At 33.4% G+C, this 26,536-nt stretch overlaps 1 protein-coding gene across 4 annotated transcripts in view; it reads right to left on the reverse strand.

The window, feature by feature from the left end:
* Positions 1–26,536, reverse strand: part of EPHA5 (EPH receptor A5) — a 331,428-nt gene that overhangs the window by 263,715 nt on the left and 41,177 nt on the right. For all 4 annotated transcript variants that reach the window (XR_012332013.1, XM_073805308.1, XM_073805307.1 and 1 more), the window contains exon 3: positions 5,898–6,558. Coding sequence is in view for 3 of the 4 variants with exons in the window: in XM_073805308.1 (XP_073661409.1) it covers positions 5,898–6,558 (661 nt within the window). In the remaining variant the exon portion in view is untranslated. The remainder of the gene's footprint in view (positions 1–5,897; positions 6,559–26,536) is intronic.

Raw genomic sequence — 26,536 nt, forward strand, 5'->3', positions numbered from 1 at the left:
TTCTAAATAATTTTCATATAATATCTCCTAGAATTGCTATGAGGTAGTTAGAGACGAGGAAAACAAGGAATAAAGAGATTCAACAACTTGGCCAGGGATACAGAGCTGATAAATGGCAGAGGTAGGATTTGAATCCAGGCATTCTGGCTCAGAATCTGCATGCTTAAAACACTAGGGTACGTTGCGTCTCATCAGCAGCATATTTACTGATATACTATATCACTTTATCCAAGTTAAATCAGTCACATTTCAAAATGAATACGCAGGGCTTCCCTGGTGGCGCAGTGGTTGGGAGTCCGCCTGCCGATGCAGGGGACACGGGTTCGTGCCCCGGTCCGGGAGGATCCCGCGTGTCGCGGAGCGGCTGGGCCCGTGGGCTGTGGCCGCTGGGCCTGTGCGTCCGGAGCCTGTGCTCCGTGACGGGAGAGGCCACAGCAGTGAGAGACCCGCGTACCGCAAAAAAAAAAAAAAAATGAATACGCATTTTAAGAAATGTACACTTCTTTCGTTCTGCAGAAAAATGTTCACTTTTGCAAAGGTAACCAGTCTATAAACATACTTAGCTTTAGCAGCACATCTGCTCACGTAGGCAGATGGAGTATATTTCAATCAGTGGTTCTCAGCTAAGAGAGATTTTTGCCTCCAGGGGTCATTGGTAATATATGGAGGCATTTTTGACTATGAAAATCAGGAGTGGAGTATTAGAGGCCAAGGAAGCTGCTAAATATCCTACGGTGAACAGGACCACCCCTCCCCCCAAACAACTAGTTATCTGGCCCAAATATCAATAGTATCAGTGTTGAAAAACTCTGATTTAGAAAAAAAAAGAAAAGCAAAAACAAAAATATGCAGAGTATGCTCTAACATTTTAATAGAACTAATCTAAAATTATTCAAGGGAGGAGTTAAAAAGAAAAGAAAAATCTATTTTATTACTCTCATGTGTAATACCTGCAAATAGATGAAATGACTTAACTACTTGATTGTCTTAGTGGTGGTTCACAGCAGTAGGTCACACACACACACATATACTCACACACCATTGACACTCTACTTTCATAATTGACATCTTTTGTTAAAATTTTTAAATTAAAATTAGTTTCCTTCTGTTGCATAAAATAGCATACCAAATAGGACCAAAAGTTCAACCCCTTTGAAGTTTTTTGGTAATGTGTCTAATTAAAAATAACTAGGCTCTCCAATGCATAATTATATGAACACCTAATACCCTAAATTTCCAGCCAATTTTGTTTCAAACATAAATATGCACCAGAAGTTTGAATGATCGACATACTACTCCCTGCAGTATCTGTACTGTTTCTGAATCAAGGCTCTTTCTTGAGCTCAGTATTTTCACTACATTTCCTTGCTGTGCAATCATCTCCCAGTTGGACAATTAATGTGCTTTTTCTCCGCAACGCTTGGCATGTGACACCCCCCCTTACCCTGTATTTGAGCATGCACCATATACCTTCTTCACTCTGACTGGTTTTGGCAGTGACCCACAATCTAAATCTCTTTCCTCCATTTGATATAAGTGAAACTATAATTATCTAGGGGTAATTTCAAATTACTACTTCATTCCGCTAGCAACTGATGAAGATTAGTGGTCTTGCCTTGCATCTGAGTAAGTCGGCAACATAATCACAAGAGAACTCAGCAGGCAACATTTGATTCATGTGAACTCAATTACTTCTGTCAAACACATTCACTTCAATAAAAAGCAGAAACTTCCAAAATGGGTTTCTGCTAACAATTTTGTGCTCAAAAAAATTTCATTTGACTCTTAAGGGAAAAAATAGTGTGAATTTCATCAGAAATAATAATAAATAACAAATATGGAAACATACTTGAGTAAATGGATTTAATACATTATTAGTTCCTGAAAATAAAGAACATTTCAAGGAAATAAATTTGTATACTTAAGGCAGCTTATTATAGAAAATTAAGGCATATAAGTAAGCTTTAGAAAAATGAATTCACTCTACGTTTTAACGTAATACAATAGAAACCAGAGTACTTGCTTACCTTGTTAAAATCAGATTATTATGGAAAAGGTAGTCAAGTTCTCCTAAAGGAAGTTAAATATGAACTGCTAAATGGACAGGGACTCCTGAATCACTTCTTGGTTGTCTTCTGGGTTGAAGCCGCCATATGTTAATAAGCTGCCTAGCATTCTGATTCCTTAAGGTTTAGTTGCTAAAAGCCTCTCGGTCAAGTCTATCATGCCCTGCACGCATGTCAAGTCACATGAACATGATCCAACAGCAACTACCTGGTCACTTCCTAGTACAGATTCAGTAAATCTTAACATACGACAATCATTACAACAGGTTTACTCAAACTTCACCTTCTTATTACAGTCTTAATTAAATCCCAACATATTTTGATTATAAAAGAAACTGAGTTATTAAATGTAAATATGTAATAAGGCTATATTATAAACACTTTTCAGCATGTGATGTTTTGAGGTCTACAAAAATCACTAAGACGACCTCTACGATAGTTAATATATCATATGCCAATCATATATGATTTAATACCTGAAACTTGAAAATTTGGCCTGAGAATCTTAGGACTAAGTAAAGATTAATTTAAAAGACATATTTGTCAATTTTTATGACCAAGGATGTTTTCTAAAGATAAGTACAAAGGTAAGATAAACACAATTATTTATTTAAAATAAATAATTTTAAAACATAGTATTCTTTTATGACTTTGCTCATCCTATTTCCTCTTTTGAATTCATTTTCCTTACCTCTTGCCTTTTGATTTCCTTCTCACTTCTTAAGATTACATACACCACTGCTGTAATCAAGGAGTATGTAGTCTAATGGGGGTGGGGAGTGAATCATTAATCAAATAATAAGTTAACAAATATGTGCAAAATCATAACTCTAAATGGTTTTATGAAGGAAAATATGTGAGTAAATAACAGAGGGGGATGACCTAGTCTTCAAGGATCAGGGCCAGCTTCCTTGAACAAGGAGTGTTGGAGCACAGATCTAAAGGATTAGTATGAGTTGATCAGGCATAAGGGAGGTAAAAGAATTTTTCAGGGGAAGGGAACAGAATCATAGAAGAACAAGTAATGAAAGTGAGCCTTTGAGAAACTAAAAGCGAGCCAGTGTGGCTAGTGCATAGTTTAAGATGTGTCTAGAGAGCTAACAGGCGCAAAGTCATGCAGGATCTTAGGCTACTTTAAAAACTTTATTTTAAAGGAAACCATTGAAGAGTCTAAAGTAAGTGTGTTGGGACTAGGCAGGGACTGAGGAGGATGGGTGTATGCAACTACCAGATTTGCATTTTTGTAGAGATGATACACTCACATGGCTCAAAAACCAAAACTACATAAAAAGTCATTCATTATATTTAAAAATAAAGTTCCAACAAGATATGCTTATAGATTGGAGGAAAAAGGAAACAGAGAGAAATGGGTGATTTTATGAGATAATTGCGTGGTAGTTTCTATAAATACTTTGGGATGGATTGAAAGTGGGAGGTGGGTAAGAAGGAGATGTCAAGAATGATTCCTAGATTTCTGGCCTATCAAGGATAGCTCCAAAACATCAACGTCCCTACTTAAAGGTTTGGGGACAGTACATTAAAACCATAGAATGAGTTAGAGTTATGGAGGAATTGTATATGATATGCACACTTACATACATACATACATTTACATTTGCATGTACATATAATATATAGGTTTAAATGCATATATTTATTTATGTGGGACTATCTGTGATGCCTTAATTCTCCAAAACAAACCTTCAACATTTATTTATTCATTCAATAAGATATGTTATTTATAGAATAAACATTTGAAATTCCTCCTAGAGCGGCCACATATCATTTGTACATGGGAAAACCAAGAGGCACTATTCATATAGACTGCACTGTGTAGAACAACTTCTGGTGCTGTGTCTACAGCCTTCATGACCCACAGCCTTTGTTCCTCCTACCAGAGTAGGGTAATAAACACATTTATTGACGTTTCCTCCAAGGTAGCCTCTCCGGTTCATCCCTCTTTCTCTCAGGTCTCTACTCCTCAATTAGTAAGAGTACGAGAATAGGAAGTTGCAGTAAATGCATGCACTAAAAAACATCCTGTCAGAACACTACTTCCCCAAGATGTTTTCATGATAAGCACCTGCAGAATATTTTAAGCCCAGCAACAATCAAAAATTATCCTCTAAATGCAGAGGTCCTTTATACTCTGTGTGGATATGGACGAAGACAAAAGTCACTGTGTTTGAACTAAAGCTACCACATTATCATTCGCTAAAAGGATATAAACAAATAACCAAATCAAGCATGCTGCTTTATAATAATAGTAAACAAATTATTAGAAATAATAAGATTCATATTGTAAATATTTTAGGGAAAAGAATACAGTGTATTCAATGGATTATATTTAACTCCCACTTCTGATTCTACAATTACATATAGCTTCACCTTATACTAAGAAGGCTGCTCAAAAGAAAAGTTAAGGTAATGTTAGTTAGAACTTTCCTTTAAATCCAAACCTAAATAAAAGCTGATTCATTTCCTTGACAAACTTAAAAGCATATCTGAAACATAATTTTGATTTAATAAAACTTTACATATAAAGGAATAGAGAGTTGTAGATTACGTGGAGAAATAATGCACTTGATTGTAGATGGTATACAAATATGAGGTGATGCTGAAAAAGGAATTTTAAATATGGTGCAATGTGTTTCTAGAGAGAAATAATTAAGCAAAGTCAGTATGATTTACAGGAAATTTCCTAGTTTTGTTTCCCTGGATCTACGGTCAATCTACAGTCAGGCCTGAACAAACTTGAGCAAGTTTGATCCACATTATATACTGGATTTAGAAAAAAAAAAAAATGCACCTGAAGCTACCAGTGGGATTAGGGGACTTCTCAGCATTTGGTTTTCTCCTCAGTTAATACACATTAACTCTCATTACCTATTTGGCATGTACACATCATGGTGAAAACAAGTTCAGGTTCATAAGGATGGATTTTTCCTCTTTTAAGGAAAACGTGTTTTCTTCTTCATAAGCTGTTCTTCACTTTGCATAAAGTACTATCCTGTTCCAAAAAGCTATTGATAAAGATCCAAGTTTAAAAGGGCAACTCACCACACTGTGGGCAAAATGAGGGTATTTTCAGATGAAGAAGGAGGCATGCATGATCAAGTTTCAATTTAAAAGAAAAATTAAAACAAAAAAATTTCCAAGTGCAAATTGCTTTGAAATGACCTTTCTGTATTGGCTCTATCTCCAAACAGTTATTTGCTTGGGTTCTACTTATTAGGCATTTAAAATTGACCTGGAAATTCTTAAAAGCAAGCATGTAATAGCCATTATATGTAAACAACACAGTAAACTAAGTCCTGTCACCTTACACATATTTTCCAATGAAGTTCATGTGGCTGAACTTATATCTGAAGAAATTTTAAAAGGCAGTTAAAAGCATGCCAAAACAAGTCTCATCGAAGGTTTACATTTGAATTTCATATAACGAGTAAAGAGTACTATTTTCTCTTCATGGAGATAAAGTAGCAATAAAGTAGCAGACACTAATCATACAAAGAAAGTTATATACAAAGAAATAATCCCTTGATCTGAGCTGTCCAAAAATAAAACTTCTGAAAACAAAATGCATATGAAATATTACACTGCAAGTAAGACATTCTGATAATTATGTATATCCAATAAAATATTACATTAAATCTTTCATCATTGCCAGAAGTTTTAAGATTCTGAGAAGAAAGAAATCAAACTTGAAGAGAAATAATCTCCATAAATTAGCAAAGTAAAAGGTCGTTTGCTCATAATCACTGGAAGAAATACATATACATGATCCAACTGAAGCAGACAACCCCTGCAGATCCAAAGATAAACTCTTACCTTGACAGGTGCCGTTTTTCTCTTCATATCCGGCCTTGCACATGCATTTCCCAATGGGCACCAGCCACTCCCCTTCAGCGCTGCAGTGCATTTTGGGTGGTTCATCTGTCACAGAATGGTTGACACAGGAGCCCGACACTTCAAGCAACTGTGAAGAATCAGCTCCAGTGATTGTGTCAGGGAAGACAGCCAAGTGTCGTACCACAGAAGGGCATTTTTTATAGTACACACGAACGGAAACGAGAGCAATGCAAGCACCCACATCTTGAAAAGCGAGATAAAATCCCTTTTTGCTTAGAGGTCCTACATCTCTGACCTCTGTATTCAGTTTCATGACACGGTCACCAAGATCAAGTTCTGTAAAGCTTTCATCGGCAGCAATGGTATCAATTTTTATGTACTGGTTTTCCTTGATGTTTCTCCCATTCTCATCTGACTCAAAGTAATACATGTTAAAAGTTTCCTTACAGGTCCCCAGCCCTCCAGGAAGACTGTTGCAGTCCCGCAGAGTAAACTTGAGTTCTATGAAGATTCTGGAAGCACCTTCGTTGGAGATCCAACTGGTCAAAAGCCAGTTATTTTGATTCTGTTCCATAACTTTGCATACTTGGTATGTGTGGATAGGGGCATAATTTTCATCAACTTCACCAATCTCTTCCCACTGTGTAATATAATAGAAGGACAAAAAAATTAAAAGACAATTAGAAAATAACCAGCAAAAATAGTCAAAGAAAACTAATTCAGGTGTAAAATTTCTGCTTCCTCAATATACAGTATTGAGAGAAGGAGCTATACCATGAAAATTTTTAAAAATTATTTCCCTTTTTTAATTAAGTAAAGTATTAGTCATTGTCTCCAATGTAACTCAAGCATGAAGATATGTAAATGATATTCCCCAGAAAAAAATCATGTATTTCAGAGTAATAGTAAAAGAAAATTCAGTATGGATGTGACTAACAAGAAGCAGTGAAAGGCAAGTATATATATTTGGAAGAAAGTTTGAAAGAAAAAGGGTAGATAAAGTTTGAAAGAAAAAAGGAAGTACAAGTTTTTTAAAAATGACAATGAGAAAAAAAGCAATAAATGTGGAAAAGAAGGGATAAAAATGTAACGTGAATCCACATTTATTTAACCCTGGCAGGTTACAAATAATAACACAACAATGTAATAAAACTTGAAAGAAAATTCATTAGTTCAAAATTAATAATAAATGTTTATTTCATTGAACCAATCTGGTTAGGAATCTTTTACAGTTGGATAACTAAGTGTTTATTCATACATTTATTCACAAATATAAACCTAGAGACAGACAGAAAATAGAGATAAAAATTTTAGATTAGTAATACTGAGAGCCTTGTCATTTCAAATACTAAGATTTTTTTGTTATACATATCCTGGGAATGCATTATTCTTTCTTACCAATGCATTATTTTATGCACAATGACCTTAGAAGTTCTGAATATACACAGGATGTAGAAAAATTAAGTATGATTTATATAGCTTCCAAAATACTATTCAGCCAAAGAAGAGATCTAAACCTATCTCTTTCCTAGTAAAATACTACGGTTTTGAGAATGTCAATGCACCACACCACTTTCTAAACAGTGTAAAACCAGATTTTTCTTCTTCATAAAGGTTATTATAATAAGAAATTTTAAAAATCTGTCTACAATCTGTGTGAATAAAACTACATATAGTTTTAAATCTTTAAAAATTGTCCTGAAACACACAGAGCAATGTAACCATACACACTGGCTTTCAATAAATCCAGAATGTGATTTCAGACATTAAGTATTAACTTCACAGAACCTCATTTAGTTAGACATGAAATTAAATGGAGCATTATTTTTTGATTCTTTTGAAATGACAAAGATATGAAAATGTGGCATCACAAGGGATGCACATAAATCATATACCTCAGATGGCCCCTCTCAGAGTTTTAGCTGCCATCAGACAGACAGAAGTAAAAGGTGTTAATGAGGGAAAACTGCTGAGCTCCTTAAAATCACAGAGACATCAAGGTCGTATCTTACCTAACAACTTTCACATTAGGGTGTTACATGAAACCTTAGTTCATTAATTTAATCTCACTTTTGTCCTCTCTCAAAATTTATCTAAATTGTACTTAGCCTCTGATTTTCTAAACCAGCTTTCTCTCTCATTAAACTACTTACAGTTTCTTCCTGAAGCCATCCAGGTATCAATACGTTTATTATAAATGCTTAATGAATGTCATGATTAATATTTCATGGAAACAAGCACCTCAGCTAACCAAACGAAAACAACAAAAATGATCAACTTACTGTAAGAAGATTAATTAAATGTATTTTCTTTGCATTAGTAAATTTGAAAAGAGCATCAAAAAACTCTTCTCTGAAAAAGGAAAACCGAAATGCTACGTTATCTCTGTTTTAGATTCTCTATTTTTTAATAGCCCTCCAATGCAAAATAGAAACATATTTCAAATCCTTGGCCTTAAATCATTTATGGAAGACTCATTTCTGCGTCACATATTCCAATAGGATCCGGTTAGCAAGTCAAAGGAATTGGACAAGTAAAAGGAATTGGAATAGCAGCATCTTCCAAGATTATAAGGCAAGCAATTCACAGTCTTTGTACAAAGTCCAAGGTACCACAGATATTATTAAAAATGCAAGCCAAGCAGCACTTGACAAGACAGCTTAATAGTTACTGCTTCAGGTGATAATTTCAAAGTATGTGTATAGGCATATTACTTCTCTGAATATTCTCAATTAAGAAGAGGAAAAACTGTAATTTTCTTTGATGTTAGAATTTATCATGGTCGGATTTTATTTATTTTTCTTTTCAAGTGTCCAAAATATAAATGAAGGCTCACATTTTCTATTTCTAATGCATGAATAGGAGGACTTTCATTTAAATAATTATGGCTATAAGCCATTCAGAGAATCAGAAAGGTAATATATACACATTTCCAATAAATATCTGCTCCTATTTAGACAAATACACTAAGAAACAAGCAAAAATATTTCATTTATTTTAGATTGACCAGCTGAAATAAAACGTTGAATTCTTCAAAGTTTTCTTCCCTTTTAATACAAAGGAGACATCCTGCTGTTCTCAGCAAATATCTTATTTAGGAAGAAGAAACAAGGAGATGGAACAGAAAGTAATACTCATCAAGAACTTAAGATCACAGCAGGTATATTCCTAGATGCTTTCGCAAATGTCATGTCAAGGAGATTACCCTAATTTAATGAAGGGCACAGACAGAAAACACAATATTTTCAGTTTAATTTTGTTGGAATTCCTATGATCCCATGGTTTAATAAAATATTTGCTGACTACTACAAATGAGGTGCCTAGGCCTTTTGGAGGCATGGTCACTGAACATAATATAGTTGGTGTAGCTCTGTTCTTCAGGTCTGGCTACTCCTCAAGACCCACCCTCTGAGCCCAGGCTTTTTCTTTGTGTTTGCTTCCTCCTCATTCCTATTTCTTTGCCTTAATATTAAAGAACTGGTTACACACTCAGCTTGGGCTGGCTTGATTTCTCTCTCAAATGCTTGGGCTTGCTCCTTTTCCCACTGGCCACTGAGAACTCCAAGTCAGTTGCATTCTAATCCCATGCTTGGCCAGGCATCACAAGTCAGCCACATTGATCAGAGAAGTGCAAAAGAAAAAAGACTTATTTTCAGATCCGTATGTGTATCATGGAGTTACCCACTTATCCTACCCAAAGCCATTAAGAACTATTTTCTCCCTGCCTGCCTCTCATTGCCCTGTTAGTTTTCTTGCCCCAAGCTCCTATTGCCTCTTATCTTGTTAGCATTGATTTCATTTCCAATCCCCTAGCTTATATATCACTTCTTTTACTTTCACAACTTAAAACACTGATTCAGGAGACACAGCCTAAAGTAAAATCTCCCCTTACATTGTGTCCCCAAATACACATAAAGAATCATCAAGCAAACGGGGTCGATTTTGACCTTTCAAGTTATGGGGGTGCCTATTATCTAGTTCTGTTTTCATTATTATGCATCTATACAGAGATTAATTTATTAAGGCTAAAGTACAGTGGTCAGAAACTTTGTAGTAGAGGCCTGCATATAAATACTTGACTGGTCTTGTACAGAGGAAAGATTATCAGCCTGGAGCTCTAGAATTAGTCCCAGCTCTTACAGTATCTAGATGTATAAACCAAGACTTAACCGCTGGCATACTGATTACCATAATTTCGAGTGAGAACTGAAACCCTCTATCCCAGTCATCTAATATCGAGTATAAAACATCAGAAGTGGCCTTGAAAGACCTGGTCTTATTGTTCATTTTAGAAATGAGAAAACCGAAGACCAGATTTTCCCAAGCTCACAAAATACCACCCTGATACCATCTGAGTATCCCCTCTGCCTGTCTGTACCTCTGCCTTCTTATTAGCATGTTTCTGTCCTTGAAGTCTGGGTTTGCGTGTGGGATTCCTTGATTCACTGCATTGATTGCTACTCCACTCTGTTGATACTAAATTCACATTTTTTTTTCAGACATGATGTAACCGTGAATAATAATTCTTTCTTTCTTTCTTTCTCTCTCTCTTTCTTTTTCTCTCTTTCTTTTTCTTTCTTTCTTTCTTTTCTTTCTTTCTCTTTCTTTTTCTTTCTCTCTTTCTCTTTCTTTTCTTCCTTCCTTCCTTTCTTTCTTTCTTTCTTTCTCTTTCTCTCTCTCTCTCTCTCTCTCTCTTTCCCTATATATAACTTAATATTCTAAACATGGATATGAAGGAAAAGACAATTTTCTTTTTCTCTACTATACCTCAGAGTCTGACACCACAGGACACAGAGTAGGGCACTCAGTAAATATTTTATAATGAATGAATTAATATCAAACACATACATATCCCTCCTAAGTCCAGAGATATATGTTAATATGAAATCTGAAATAATTCAAACATGGTAAATAAATGACTATATGATTTGCCTTTTGTTTTTGAAGAAAAATAAATTTTGTAAATTGTCTGAACTTTATATATTCAAATAAAGGAAAGTTTATAAGTTCATATTTTTGAAAATTAGTCTTCAGTAAAAACCTCTAGAAAATTTATTTTAAGACATTTGCTTATTCTAATCATACAATTATTTTTAGTTTAGTTTTCATATTAACCTATAGGACTCTTTTTCTTTAGCATTACATTTTCCCAGTTATAACTTACAGCTTAGTTTAGATATGTTAGATATTTTTTAGCACGAAATGTTTTAACATATCAGTTTTTATTTTTCATTCACTAGCCTTCTTCAACATTCGATACAAATTAAAAGCCCAGGATGTAGCATATCAGTTAGTGGCACTATACCTTCTCCCCTATTTCAGTCAAACAAAATTAGGACCATCTTAATGATTTTCTTTGGCAGAGTGATGTTAAAATATAGCTAGGAATCAACTGCTCCCAGCTTTACTCTGAAGTGTCCGAAGCATAACTTTGTAACAAACCTTGCTTACCACATAAATGCTTCTTTGAATATAGGGATAACTGTCCATTATCCTTTAATATCACAATATTTTGTATAATGCATTTTGAAATGCTCCAAAAGAAACCAATTCTAGGCTTCTCATTTTATTCGAAATATTGTTAGATATCATTTATTTTTTATTTTCTTTGTGTGTGTGTAGTGTGTTTGCTAACTTCACTGAAGATATCCTGACCTCAAATTACTAATTACTGTTGTTCTTAAAACAGTAGTACCTCTCCATGATCTTAGAAATTGCCTGGGAAAGAGTTTGACTATGTGCTCAAATTCGGAAGTCGGGCATTTTACCCATTTTAACTAGTGAGCAAAACATTCCAATTGCTACCGCATCATATGTTTACCTAAAGTCTAGAATTTCTGGAAGCTTCCTGCTCTTGCAAGAATCAAATGAAATACAATATAAAAAATCAGAAACTTCAAACACACCAAAGATCTTTTGTTTTTCTTTCTATTAATGTCCAGTTTTTTATAGTAATTTATATTTTTAATATCAGATTTTTAGTTTCATTATTTCATTTTTTTTCAATTTTGCCACCTAATTTTAATTTTGATTAAAATTAGGTAAAATATACTCAAATAAGAACCTAAATGAATTGCTTATTTTCTCATTTTTCCCATGTGCATGATAAACTACTATGAATATTCTTCCCCATAATACTTTATAAGACTTGCTATGTTTACATAAAATCATTATGTTTTTCCTCCCTGTTGCATGTACAATTGAGCTCATTTGTCTGTGTGTGCATGCAGAAGTTTGCCATTACCTAATACATTCAATCCAGGACAATTCCTCTGAGAGAAAATGAACCAGAAAAATCCTTAAAGAATAAATGACTTAGGAACATGATTAATGGCAGAAAAAATGAGGAATCCTATTATTGTTGGGGCAGACTTTTTTGTTTGTTCTTACTACCTTTGATGTGTTACTGTCCACTAGAGGCCATTCCTCATTAGAAAGAAATACTGTATTATTAAGACCAGTGCATGTTGAACACAAATATGAGTGCCTAGTCCACCTGCTTGCCCAGTGGCTGCCCAAATGCTTAAACAGTGAGAGTCAAGTAGAAGACCAAACTTTACCTTGGGTCATAATGCTTTGAAAGAAATTTTATTGTAATTCAAAGGTAATCATAGAACGTGTGAAAACCTCAAGACTATAATACAATACAGGAAGAATAGGTCCAAGCTACAGCTAGTCAACCTACATTTGAGAAGATTAATTTTCTCATTACACACTATATGCGTGACACAATCATACAGAACACAGCCACATCATTTTGCAGAGGAGTAAACTGAGATCCAGAGAGATTGATACACTAATTAGTGCCAAATTAATGTCTAAGATCGGAAGTCCCTGTTATTAATTAACATTTGCTCCTTTTGAAGGGTTAAAATTTTAATGCATAAAATATACTGGCACATGAGGTCATTTTAACCAACAAAAGAGAAAATGTTTCATTACCTAATGAACTAGGTATTTATGTTTCAAAAGATAAAATTGTGGACCTTTCTTGTAGAATTCTAGCACCCATCCTTCCTTGGTCAGTTTACTGACTTTTTGATCAAGACCACACAAGTCCATTGACCAAGAGAAGTAGCTCAGTTTTTATGCACAACCACAAGGCAAAATGGTTTAAAAAGAAATAAATATGTAGTAGTAGTTTCTGTTTCAGAAATTCAATCTCTTTAATAGCTATGTTTTTTAGTAAAATAAATATGATAAAATGTATCAACTTTCAGCAAAAATCATTTGAATTAACTATCTTGTTACATTTCCTCAATAGTATGTTAGTGGAAAAAAAGATTGCATCAAATAGGTGTTTGAGCTGTTTAAAGCATCTTTAAAATTCATGAGTATGATGTAGCAATATTGCTAGAAATGAGTCAATTAATTTTCTATGTATGAAATAAAGCTGAAGTCAATTACTTTATTGCCCATAGAATAGTACACGTATTTATGGGCTCAAATTCAATTTGTGAAACGAAATCACTTGAGAAATATAGAGATGAAAACTTTCAAGTTTATATGAGTACTTTCACAGGGAAATTTGTAGACAATTGAGCATCTGCTTACAATACTAAATATGAATGGTAAAGAGGAGATTTTTTTCACCTGGAAAAACAATTCATAATTTTTTCTTTAATGTTGCAGTCAGTAATTTTTTTTCAAAAAGGAAAGAAAGAAAAAATATGGATTCTTTCTTCATTTATTCTTTAAAAAATATCCAAGCGCACAAGAAATGACATAGAGACTGGAAAAATCAGAAGTACATTAGTAAAATGTTGACAGAGAAGTTTATGATTTAAACAAAAAGGTATTTCTTAGAAAAATATTATAATGAACATAATTTAAAAACAAAAAAGAAAATGTACATATAATAACGGCTTATATATTTGTTGTTATTCCACTTTTAAGATGGTATATATTAAACAGTTTCACATTACATAAAATGTTAAAATATATCATGAATACTTCAAGCTTTTATTTGGCTTTTTCCTGAAAAGTTTACCTAGGAAAACAAATTCAAACATCAACTTGTCAATAATAATTTTAAAAGGCAGAATGAGCTAAGTGAATAGGTATGTCTGAAATTAACAAATTAATAAACTGAATTAAAATCTTAAATGATCTCATCAGTGTTTAATCAAAAAGCAGTCCCATTAAATATGACAAGTTATCTAGTTTGTCAGTAATTTTGTGCCATGAACTAAAATTTTAAAAGGAGCAGCTAAAAATAGATTTATAAACCACTGATCTAGTTTAGTTCCATTTTATACAATACATTGAGACACCTCCATTTTTATGTGATAGTAGCTTAGCACTGTATATTTTCTATCCTGTTATACCAAGAGGTAGGCAGTCCAACATTTGATAACTTGTAAAACTGTGGTAATACAGATAATCTTTTGTGTACGATTACAAAAGTTCACATAGTCTGTGAGTTTATATCTTTCTAAAGAGATGACTGTGATCTCAATTACATACTTAAATAAGTAAAAGTACAGATTTACCATGGAGATTTTAAGATCTAATGAGTCATGTTTCTATGTTGCACACACACATACACACACACACACATACACTCACAATGAAGAATTCTTTCATGACAGTATTACAAGATGCTAGAAATGGTCCTCCGAGTGTTATTTAAATATACATATTCTCAATAACACTTTAAAATTTTAGAGTGACATTACTACTATCTTTAATATAAATACTGTCCTATTATAAATAGCTAAGAATTATGTGAAGAAGTCTTCTTCTCAAAGCAATATGAACGCTTCAGTAAATGAGGAAAAGAACTATTTCACTTGGGATTCAATTTAATGAAAATAAAGTAGATTAATCTCTGGTGCTAACCTCTGGTGCACTTAACATTTCAGGCAAAATAGATACAATTATACACTTGCCATTCTGGCAAAAAAAAAAAAAAAAAAGATTTCAGTAAATCATTTGCAACTCTGGATTATTTATCCAGCCTATAAAATATACCAGAAAACATAATGTTGTCTGTGGTCTCTGGCCTTTATGCTGCCCTCATTTTTCAATAGAAGATATTACATTTCTGGTGTAGGCCTTCACAACAGCACCCGTAATCAATTCCATATCTCATGTTAATCACGTTCTTGTAATCAGTGGCTATTCAACACAAATTTCCATCTCAGTTTTTGTTGGAAAACAGCCACATTAGGGCTTTGAGTTTATTCAAGTTTAAGTGATTATATTGCCATCACAGACTAAAGTTCACAGCATCCACTTGCCATAGCTATATTACCAACACTGTAGAAATGGAGGGCGTATACAGTTACTGTGTTGTCCAGTCAGAAGCTATAACTTCCATACAGAACAACTTTATTTTTCAGAACCCCAGGGCTTCTCTCTTTGACGTGGAAGTAAAAGAAGGAACAGCCAGGGATCCGCTGCAGTTTCTTCCTTCTGAATTTGTTGAGTCTTTTCTGACCAAAAAACTGCTCTCAACAAAAACAGCTCCTTAAGTAAAAGTACACATTTTTACCAAAAACTTAATATGAACATTTTCAATGTTTAGTGATAGTTCTAAGATGGCAATTCCAAATTTTTAGCATTCATTTTTACATGTTTTTGATCATTAGTTTAATGCAAATTTAATTTTGACCTACATTAAACTGTAGAGTTTTATAACAGGGCATGCTAGTTGAAGACAGTGATTGACTAATATTTATAGAAATTTTCTATCAACTCAATCTAAATATTTTGTTGCATTTTATTGAGGATTTTTTAAATTTGAGGATTACTGTGAAAATGCATTTTTCTGAGAATGCTAAGAGTTCTAGGCAAATATAAAACCTCTACAGCATTAGTGAAATTACAGCAGTAGGGAAGAGAAATCTTATGTTTGTTCTTCCTACTTGAATCTTCTGCCTATATTTTTTCTGTATCTTCCTAGATTGTCCCTTAATCATCTTGAGGCCTTTTTTTCCTTAGGTTAGTGACCACAAATGGGAATAGTGAAATTAATTTTGCATTGGGATTTTAATCTTAAAACTGAAACAAGTTTTTAATTGCCTTTTTCTCTGCTTATCAACACAATCCCTTTCACCAATATATTCTAGTAATAGGAAGCATAAATGGAGCAAATGTAGATAACAAGTAAGTCTAGTTATCGTACAGAAACATAGAATTTTTTAGCCTAAATAATCTTAGATAATATTTGATATTTCTGTGTCTACTTGTAGAGGAGCAAACAGGACTCTGTATATGATAAAGGATATATTCATAATTATAGGAAATAACTGTCACTGACTTCCATTTATTGTTCTGTTTGCTACACAACTAATAGTTAATAGCTAACAGATATTCTAGAAAGCTAAATAAAATGTTCAAAACTATACCTTCTCTTAGTATAAGGCCCAGATGAGGCCCAAGTTTCAGGTTTAGAAATATACAGAAAAAAATTTTGAGTTGGATTAAAAAGAATTGTTTCCTTTCCCTCAATTGTAATCTAAATACACAGTGTTCTTTTAAATATACTAAAAATCAAATTAATGTGATATTCCTTCATGATTCTTGAATCTCATTCAGTTTTCCTTTTCTGTGAGAAAACTAGGACCATTTTAGTAGAGACCTATTTTACACTTTAATTTTTTAAAGTTTTTTAATCTACTTTTTTTTACATTTTGTCTATGACAGTTACACAGAATGAATGATCATTCAAAATCTCCTATCTGCTGGTCTATGTAACCCTTTTTTTTAAATATAAATGAAAGTCAAAATAGTATTTCAGTTCTTGAATGCTTATACATCTATTACTGTAAAATGAAAGCAGCCCATGGTGTTGGCTGCAGTTTTGTTTGGCTAAAGACATGCTAAAACAGAAAAGAAATTAAGAGTTTCAGCAATAAGGAAAAATTTAAAGAAATGTACTCAGAAAATGACCCAGGAAACTTGAGGAATCAGATAATGGATTTGTATTAACTTATAAAGGGCTCAATGCCTTCACCATATGTGGGAACAAAGAAAAACACAACGTGATATGGTCTTTCCTCCTTACAGATAGGCAGGAGAAACAGCAAGGAGTAGCATGCTTCAATACTTACATGAGTATCACTATGAACCAAGTCTCCATTTTTTCCATGATATATAGAAACTCATTAGGAAAAGCAATAGAGTAATTGTTAACCTCAGACACCGGTCTTAGAAAAGTGATACTCCCCTTAATCAGAATATATAGCCCAGCTTGAATAATGAAGACTGCCATCATGTTTAATAAGGTTAAACAAGAAAAGATGAAATAAAACCATTGGGGAACATCACTTGTTTACATAAATGGCCTCCTTCTTCACTTATGCTGGCTATGACAATATGCACCAACCTGGAAGACATCTAAGCCCAGGAAAGGCAAATACTACTGCGGCCAGAAGTAGGATGGAACAAACAAATGTATTAAAATCCGGGCTTTAAACCATTTGAAAGTGGAGATAAGATATCTGTATTTGATTCTGCAATGCCAAATACAGTCACTGGCACATAGTAAGTGAATGATAATGCTTATGAATTAATAGGTACAGCCTGTTTTCTCCATTAGACTATGAACAGCATGGAGTTTGTCTTTCATTTCTCCATTTATAATGTACAAAGTACTAGGACAAAATAGATTTACAGTAAGTGTTATTTTGTTGAATAAATGAAAGAGGGCACCAAAAAGTGAGAAAGGTTCAGAAATCATAATCCAGGAAAAAAATTAAGATCCAGAAGTAGAAATAAAGTCAGGTCCCCAGGGATAGGAAGAAGAGTTCAAATACTGGTTTAATTCCAGAAAACCCTTTCACAGGGTTCTAGCATGTGATATTTTTATTATGACTCCTAGCATGTTGACATATTTAGTTCTGGACATCTTCTAAGTGTTTTTCTGTATCTAGTACTGGGTTGTGCGTATCTGTGTGTCTGTATGTGGATGTGTTTCTGAGTATGTTAGAGATTTGGAAAAACAAAGGAAGAGTGCATTGGGCATGAACATTACTATCAGTACTCGGAGTTCAAAGGAGAGTCTATAGTCCATTAAGTTCTCAGATTCAAGTTTCACTTAGATTCTATTTTGCTAAAGCCTAAGGAGTACGATTAAACCTTAGATGGGAATCTTAAGGTTAAAATTATTCAGTCAGGCCCAACTTGCTCTAGACATCCTCATATTAGTCCTATGTAATTGTAGTGTGTTCAGATAGCTTAATTCTACAGAAAAATAACTTTTTTTTGCTTAGAATCAATTCTAAACAGTATTTATTTTGTATACTCTTCAAAGATGAACTTTATACTTAGAACAGTTTTTTATTCAATCTACCAACTAGGGTCTGGGTGCATACCCTGAGTTAGAAAGAATGGTAAACACCTTAGCAATGTAAAGGTTTTCTAGAAAAACACTTACACTTTAATTTGTTTATATGTTCACATATGGACTGGGGTGAATTTACGTTCAAGTCAGAGGAAGCATGGCAGATTTTTAAAAACCCTGGAGTGTTTTAAAGTGTTTCAGTCTGTAAGTGAAGATACAAATTTTATACCATTTCCAAATATTAACCAATGGACTGTGACAAAGTCTTCACTAATTCTTAAAGAAATGAGAAAAATGTAGTAGGTATTTCATAAAACCCAATTTGTTCAATTTAATGGATTATTCTTTATTTGGGGATTATATGCTTATTATTTTTAGTATTAGAATTCTCTTTTTTAATGAAACATAAGTGATAATAGAGGGTAGTTTATAGGTTTTGATTTAGAGAGTGCTTTGAATTTAATTTTCCAATCACTGGTTGATGAGTGGCATAACTAGTCTATATTCTAGGAAACGCCTGTTGGGTTTTGCCTATGAAAAGGAAGGAATGAATGATGTCTCCTAGAATGGACTTGGTGTGGCTTCCGAAGTAAACTGTGCACAGTATTTGAACTTCAAGTTCATGTAATTTCAATTATTAATAAGAGAAGAATGGCTGGTGTGTCATGTAGAAACTCAGGAAGGCTGCAAACAAATAGTGTATTAATATTTAATTTTAAGGGCATATAGTCATTTTATGGCAATTTATTATCAACTGATTTGGATAACATGGGTTTAGGCAGTTTAGCTTATGAAAAGGTAGCACTCCCATATTATTTGTAACTAACCTATCTGAATCTTGGAAATAATATCCCATAATAAAAAGCTTTTATTAAAAGAGGTTGGGCTCCTAGGTCATAAGTCTCACAAATAGCTATCAACATACATATATAATTAATATATATGATATTTTTTCTATGAGAAGCACATTTAAGATATAACTGAGGAGGTCTGGTGATCATAGCTCTTTTGCGACAATCCCAAGGATCTAAATCCATACTCTTATAAATGAGGAAATGTTTCTCTTCCTACCACACATTCATTTATTTATTCATTCATTCAACAATTACATTGATCACCATATGCTCTGGAGACTCAACAGTGAACAATAAAGACAACTGCATGTTTCTTAAAGTATACCTATATTTAACATGCTATCATAGGTGGCATACAATAATAAAATTAATATGATATAATATAATTAACATAATATAATGTCAGGTTTGTGATAAGTGCTAGAAATGAAATATTAAGTCTCTCTTATAGTCTTCCAAAATAGCTATATGAGACAGGAGGCTCTAGGATTTTGGAAGTCAAAGTCTAGGTATATTCAGAATAGCCACTCCATGGAGACTAAGGCATAACAATTCTGAGGTCAGTAAAATAAATAAATGGACCTTAATCAAACTTAAAAGCTTTTGCACAGCAAAGGAAACCACCAATAAAATGAAAAGACAACCTTTGGAATGGGAGAAAGTATTTGCAAACAATGTGACAGGGCTTCCCTGGTGGCGCAGTGGTTGAGAATCCGCCTGCCAATGCAGGGGACACGGGTTCGGGCCCTGGTCTGGGAGGATCCCGCATGCTGCGGAGCGGCTGAGCCCGTGCGCCACAACTACTGAAGCCCATGAGCCTAGAGCCCGTGCTCCACAGCGGGAGAGGCCACCGCAGTGAGAAGCCAGTGCACCACAACAAAGAGCCCCCGCTCTCTGCAACTAGAGAAAGCCCGAGTGCAGCAACGACGACTCAACGCAGCCAAAAATAAATAAATAAATAAATTTATAAAAAAAAAAAAAAACAAAAAAAAAACAATGTGACAAAGAAGAAGTTAATATCCAAAATCTACAAACAGCTCATACAACTCAATAGCAAAAAAGCAAACAATCTAATCAAAAAATGGGCAGAAAACCTAAGTAGGCATTTTTGCAAAGACATACAGATGGCCAAAAGGCACATGAAAAGATGCTCTACATCTCTAATTATTAGAGAAATGCAAATCAAAACCACAATGAAGTATCACCTCATACCAGTCAGAATGGCTATCATCAAAAAGTCTATAAATAATAAATGCTGGAGAGGGTATGGAGAAAAGGGAACCCTCCTACACTGTTTTTGGTAATGTAAATTGGTGCAGCCACCATGGAAAACAGTTCCCCCCAAAAATTAAACACAGAACTACCAAATGATCCAGTAACCTCACTCCTGGGTATCTATCCAGAAAAAAATGAAAACTCTAATTCGAAAACATACATGCACCTCAATGTTCATAGCAGCACTATCTTCAATAGTCAAGACATGGAAACAACCCAAGTGCCCATCAACAGACGACTGGCTTAAGAAAATGTGTTGTGTGTGTGTGTGTATATATACACACAATGGAATATATATACATACAATGGAATATATATACACATAGTATATACATATACACAATGGAATACTACTCAGCCATAAAATGAATGAAATATTACCATGTGCAAGAACATGGATGGACCTAGAGAATATTATTCTGAGTGAAGTAAGTCAGACAGAGAAATTCAAATAGTATATGATATCACTTATATGTGGAATGTAAAAATAATACAAATGAATCTATATACAAAACAGAAACAGACTCACAAACATAGAAAACAAACTTATGATTACCAAAGGAGAGAACGAGGGAGGGAAAAATTAGGAGTATGGGATTAACAGATACAAACTACTATACATAAAATAGGTGAGCAACAAGGATTTACTATATAGCACAGGGAATTATATTCAATATCTTGTAATAACCTGTAATGAAATATAGTCTGAAAAAAAATAACAATATAACACTTTGCTGTATACCTGAAACTAACACAATATTGTAAATCAACTATACTTCAATTAAAAGAAAGACTTTGAGGTCAGTGGCTTCATGACTTCCTGATAGGTATGTTTCTGCCTTGTTACGTAATGGATTATACCTATTATTATGAGTGCCATAGAACAATATAACAAAAATTCTTAATGAAATCACATTAAAGATTGTGATACAGAGTATCTCGCTCTTAGAAACAAATGAACTATGTGTTTTAACAACCATATGCTTTGACAGCACTATGGCAGCTATTATAAATAGCAATGAAAGTTTAAGGTTTTATTTGACAAAATTGCTAAATTCAAAGTAAAACTTTAGAAAATGCTAAAATTGCATATATTTGCATCATCGGTAATTAATGACTAATGGACAAAAAATTAAAGTAAAATCTATGATCTAACAGCTAACCTCACATTTCACTATTACCAACTGTGATCAGATCAGAAACTAGGAAAACAGAATTTAGCCAAATAACCTATAGAGATTTACGAAAATACAGGTAAAAGTAAAGTGGAAATAATTGTTATACTTCAGGAAAAGTTAAATAGAAAGAGATAAAATAATTATAAGATAAAAATTTTATTGAATTATTTCAAATACAAAAATAATTTTGGTGACATTCCAAAACTGAAAATGGAATGCTTTTAGGTTTACGTATCATTATTCAATACCTTTCAGATTAGTGATTCACAAATTCACTGCAGAGTATGTTTACTACCCATTGGAGTAGTAGATGGGGCAACTGATTGTAGATGGGGGCAAGAACTTTCATTTATTGCTACTAAACAGTGCATTTCCCTTTAAAAGCATAACAAAATAAACCCCATTGTTATCTGTCTCATAATATTCTAATAAATTTGAAAGCAGATGTTTTTAAGGACACAGATTACTGAAAATAATTTCATCTGCGAAACAGGAACAAATTTAATAGACATTTAAAAACAACTGCTGTAAAAAAAAAAAAAAAGACATGGTTCAAAAGGATGCACCCAATGTTCATTGCAGCACTGTTTACAACAGCAAAACATGGAAGCAACCTAAATGTCCATCAACAGATGAATGGATAAAGAAGATGTGGTACATATATACAATGGAATATTACTCAGCCATTTAAAAAGAATGAAATAATGCCATTTGCAGCAACATGGATGGACCTGGAGATTATCATACTAAGTGAAGTCAGTCAGACAGAGAAAGACAAATATGATATGATATTGCTTATATGCAGAATCTAAAAATGTGACATAAATGAACTTCTTTACAAAACAGAAACAGACTCACAGACTTAGAGAATTAACTATGGTCACCAGGGAAGAAGAGGGGAGAGGGTTAGATTGGGAGTTTGGAATTGACATGTACACACTGCTATATTTAAAATAGATAACCAACAAGGACCTACTGTAAAACAAAAATAAATAAATAAAATAAATAAATAAAAACAACTGCTGTAAAAAAAGTCATTGATATAGATGAAATGACCACCTTGGAGCTCAGTGTTTATTGCACATGATTGTTTTTATTAACTACAGCACTAAACATATTTCAGATTTAGATAACTAAGAAAAGATTTTCCCTTATGATGTTAAGCTCTATTAGGATTTCCCTTATGTGATCTCCTACATAAATTACTGAATGTAAAAGAAAGACACAGATCTCTGTTATAGAGGGAAATCTATTAAATGTAATAATAGATAATAGAAGAAAAAGCTGTGTAAAGAGAATTATTGTGCCTGTGATCTATTTTTTTCTGAAACTGCCAATTTATCAAACACAATATATAAGATGATTGCTTGCCTTTTTACATGTGTATAGAAAGCACACATCTATGAAGAATTTTCATATGTTCCGTATGCACCTCTTGTCATGTGCAGAGGCAATCACATACTATGTAACACAGAAGGAAACTAATCTCCTCCAGTCATCAAGTGATACCAGCTATGACATTGAGAAATATTAAGATATCAAACATTTAAACAGTGCTTCTATTTCTCTCCCAGTTCTCCTATGAGGTACGTCAATATTCTCATCTCTAGAAAGATTTAGTAATTGATCTACTTGACCTAATTTACAGAAGGAGGCCATTGCAAAAATGAGCTAAATTTAAAAATCTGCTTGTCTCCATGGTTGTAGCTACGTGATAAGAAATTGTCCACAATATAATAGCTGATTCAATTTATAGTTAAAAATAAGTAGATCTGATTTTGGCATCACCAATTACACAGACAACATCCAGAATCCAGTATGTGGGTTTGTTAGCAGTTGTTTTAATATTTATTTAAAGAAAGTATTTCAATAAATGTTAACTGCATATCACATAAATATGTTACACTTTGAGTGACAATTCACATTTTGAAAAGAGGCATTATGTAAAACATGGCTTGACACAAATTTGTCACTGGCAATGGAGAAATAAAACATGAATTTATTGCAATAATGAAAAATACTTTTGAACTTCTGAGGTTTTATAAGTATCGCAGTAGAAGCCTAACATATCATTGAATATACAAATTGATCACCAGAGTCCACAGACAGCATTGCTATTAGCTACTTCATTATTTTGATAGAATATTTAATGTTACACATCTGCATTTCGAGTTCAAATTTCATTGTTAAAAACTATTACAAGACTTGAACTTCTTTATGTATTTAATTGTATAATGATATAATCTCCAGCCCTACCACTTGTTTTTTAAAAAAGTCAATGAATAACTTGCATCTTTGTATCCTGAGTGTCTAGTATAATTCTAAGCACATAGTTTGATGGATAAATATTTGTTGGAGGAAATGATGAACAAATAAACTATTCAAGAAATTAAGTTCAAAAGCATGATTTCAAAGTTATATGCAAACTCATATAATCTCAAATCAAAATGTTATTTAGAAAATCCACTTGTGCATGTGTGATGCTCAGATTAAGGGAAAAGTTACACTACTTTTTAGAAGACATTCATTCAATATAACTTTCTGTGGGATTTTACATGGCTTCATTCTCTATCCTACCATGTAGCAACAATGATATTATATAGATGTGTAACTAGAGCTAATAAATTATTTATTTATGAGCTAAATAAATTATTTTGTTTCTCATTTATGTAAATGAAAAGGGAATTTCTCTCATTGACCCTTGGAAAAAGTAGATCTGAAATCCTCTCCAACCATAGCTTGCATATCTAAGTCACCTAGTCTCTGCGATAAGAATGTATAATAAGCCTAATAATCCTATAATAAGCCACATATTAGAAACTAATATGGTGGTAATTTCCAGTGACAGACTAGCTAGTTGCTACTATGGTGCCTTAGACAAAATTTCCAGGCATGTGTAAGAAAGTGATTCTTAGGCACTGTTCCATATGTCATTATGACAAAGGGAAAACATATATTTCTTTATTCTTATTTCTCTGTTATCACTGCATCCAGATGTTTTAAAAAGAAAACAAGTTCTTTGAAAAAAATGTTTCCTAAACTATGTTCCACTGAACATTCTTCATGAAGATGTTCATACATATAGTGGGTAAAATATTTCTTGATCAAATTATTTGGGAGACCTGCATGGTCATTAATCTACAAAGGCTTAGTATAATGCATAAGTAGAGAAATATGCTAATTCTACTTCATTTAATATTTTTGAAACTTACTTGAGTATAGAACCCCTCTGGCTTAACACGTGAATTTCCTGTTTCAGACAATCTATTAAATCTACTACTCTACTAAAGTAAAACATCAATTTGGGAAATATGAAGCCTCAGTTTAGGAGTCTTAGCCCTCCTTACATTATCTGCATCCTAAAAGTCTGCCTTGTTTACTAAATACATATTCTTTTTATGGGATGAGCAGGAGAGAGAGATCTCCCATATTTTCATTGCCTTTTCTGTGGCTGACCACATTATACCTTATTACTCCTTTAGAAAAACAGAAATTGGCACCTGTCTTAGTTCAGTCCGCTTCAACAAATACTACAGACTAGGTGGTTTAAACAACAAATATTTATGTCTCACAGTTCTGGAGGCTGGGAAATACAAGATCAAGGCACCAGCAGACCTACTGTCTGATGACGCTGTGCTTCCTGGCTTGTAGATGGACACTTTCTTGCTGTATCCTCATGTGGCTGAGAGAGAAAAAGAGAGGAAGCAAACTTCCCCTGCCTCCTATAAGGGTACTCAACCCATCTTAAGGGTTATACTCTCTTGATTTTACCTCTTGAAGGTCCCATCTCCTAATACCATTGCATCATGATTTCAACATATGAATTTGAGGAAGACACAAACATTGCAAAGATGGTACATAAGAGAATCTTAATTTCAATCTTTTACTGACTGCGTGTATGATATTGTAACTTCATGCTCATTTCTACTTTCAAAGAACAACACAACATATATTATAAGTACATGTCAGGAATAAATTTCAGTGCACTAATGAATAAAGCTACCATGAAAATTACTGGTGATTGGCTAGCTAGGAAACACTATCAACATCTGATGACATTATAGCTACCTTCCACCTTCCAGATTAATGACATGCTAATATTACTTTTCAGAACCATTTTAATTTTCCTGACATTAGCATTGAAATTATATGCTACTTTTATCATAATAACCCCAATCTATATATTTTACAAATGTAGAAGTATTGCAAAATTATAAGATGATATAAATGCAATATACTTTCACTGTTAAATTACCTTTAAAAATCCCATTATTCAATCTGGCATCAAAATAAAGCAAACAGTAAACCAGAGAAGCTTGTTTAATGAAATGACTTTATCTCTCAGGATTATACTCATCGTTATGCCTTTAACTGTGAAGACTGGAACTATTTGTGACACAAAGTGAATAATCCTCCATTATTTAAATAATTTGTAATCACAGCACAGCCCGTGATTCTTCAGCTTATTACATATTTGCATGTTATAATCAACTAAAAGTTCATGCATGTCCAACTATACAAAACTCTGTTTAAAATGAAACTTCTCCAACAGCTTTGGCAGCTGTCCTGTCTGGATGTATATAATGTGGAGTGGAATACATGAAGGATTCATGAAGCATATGCACACCATTTCTATTATATATGTCCTAGATCGAATGTTAAGAAATAAAGCTGAATTGGAAGGTATATTCTGAATAAGTTCAGATTCATAACCTATGGCATTCAATATTCACAGTAACATTTTGGAAGTGTTGAAATCATGTAAGGCAATCAAGAAAAGCATTAATTTATCTTAAAGATTGTAAAAACTATTACTCAACAGTAAAGACTGCCTTACTCTTTTGTGTCTATATTTTTGTATCTATAACTTGCTTCTAAACAAGAGACTTGGCTTATGATGCATAGGGACTTTCAGGACCAGGTCAGCAAACACAAGGGTGATTTTCTTGGCCTCTAAGGAAACAATGAGCTTATAGGATACTGTTAGTCCTCTTACTCATAATAACTAGATGTATACCAAAA

This window comes from Tursiops truncatus, chromosome 5, assembly GCF_011762595.2.
Source record: "Tursiops truncatus isolate mTurTru1 chromosome 5, mTurTru1.mat.Y, whole genome shotgun sequence".
Lineage (NCBI taxonomy): Eukaryota > Metazoa > Chordata > Mammalia > Artiodactyla > Delphinidae > Tursiops > Tursiops truncatus.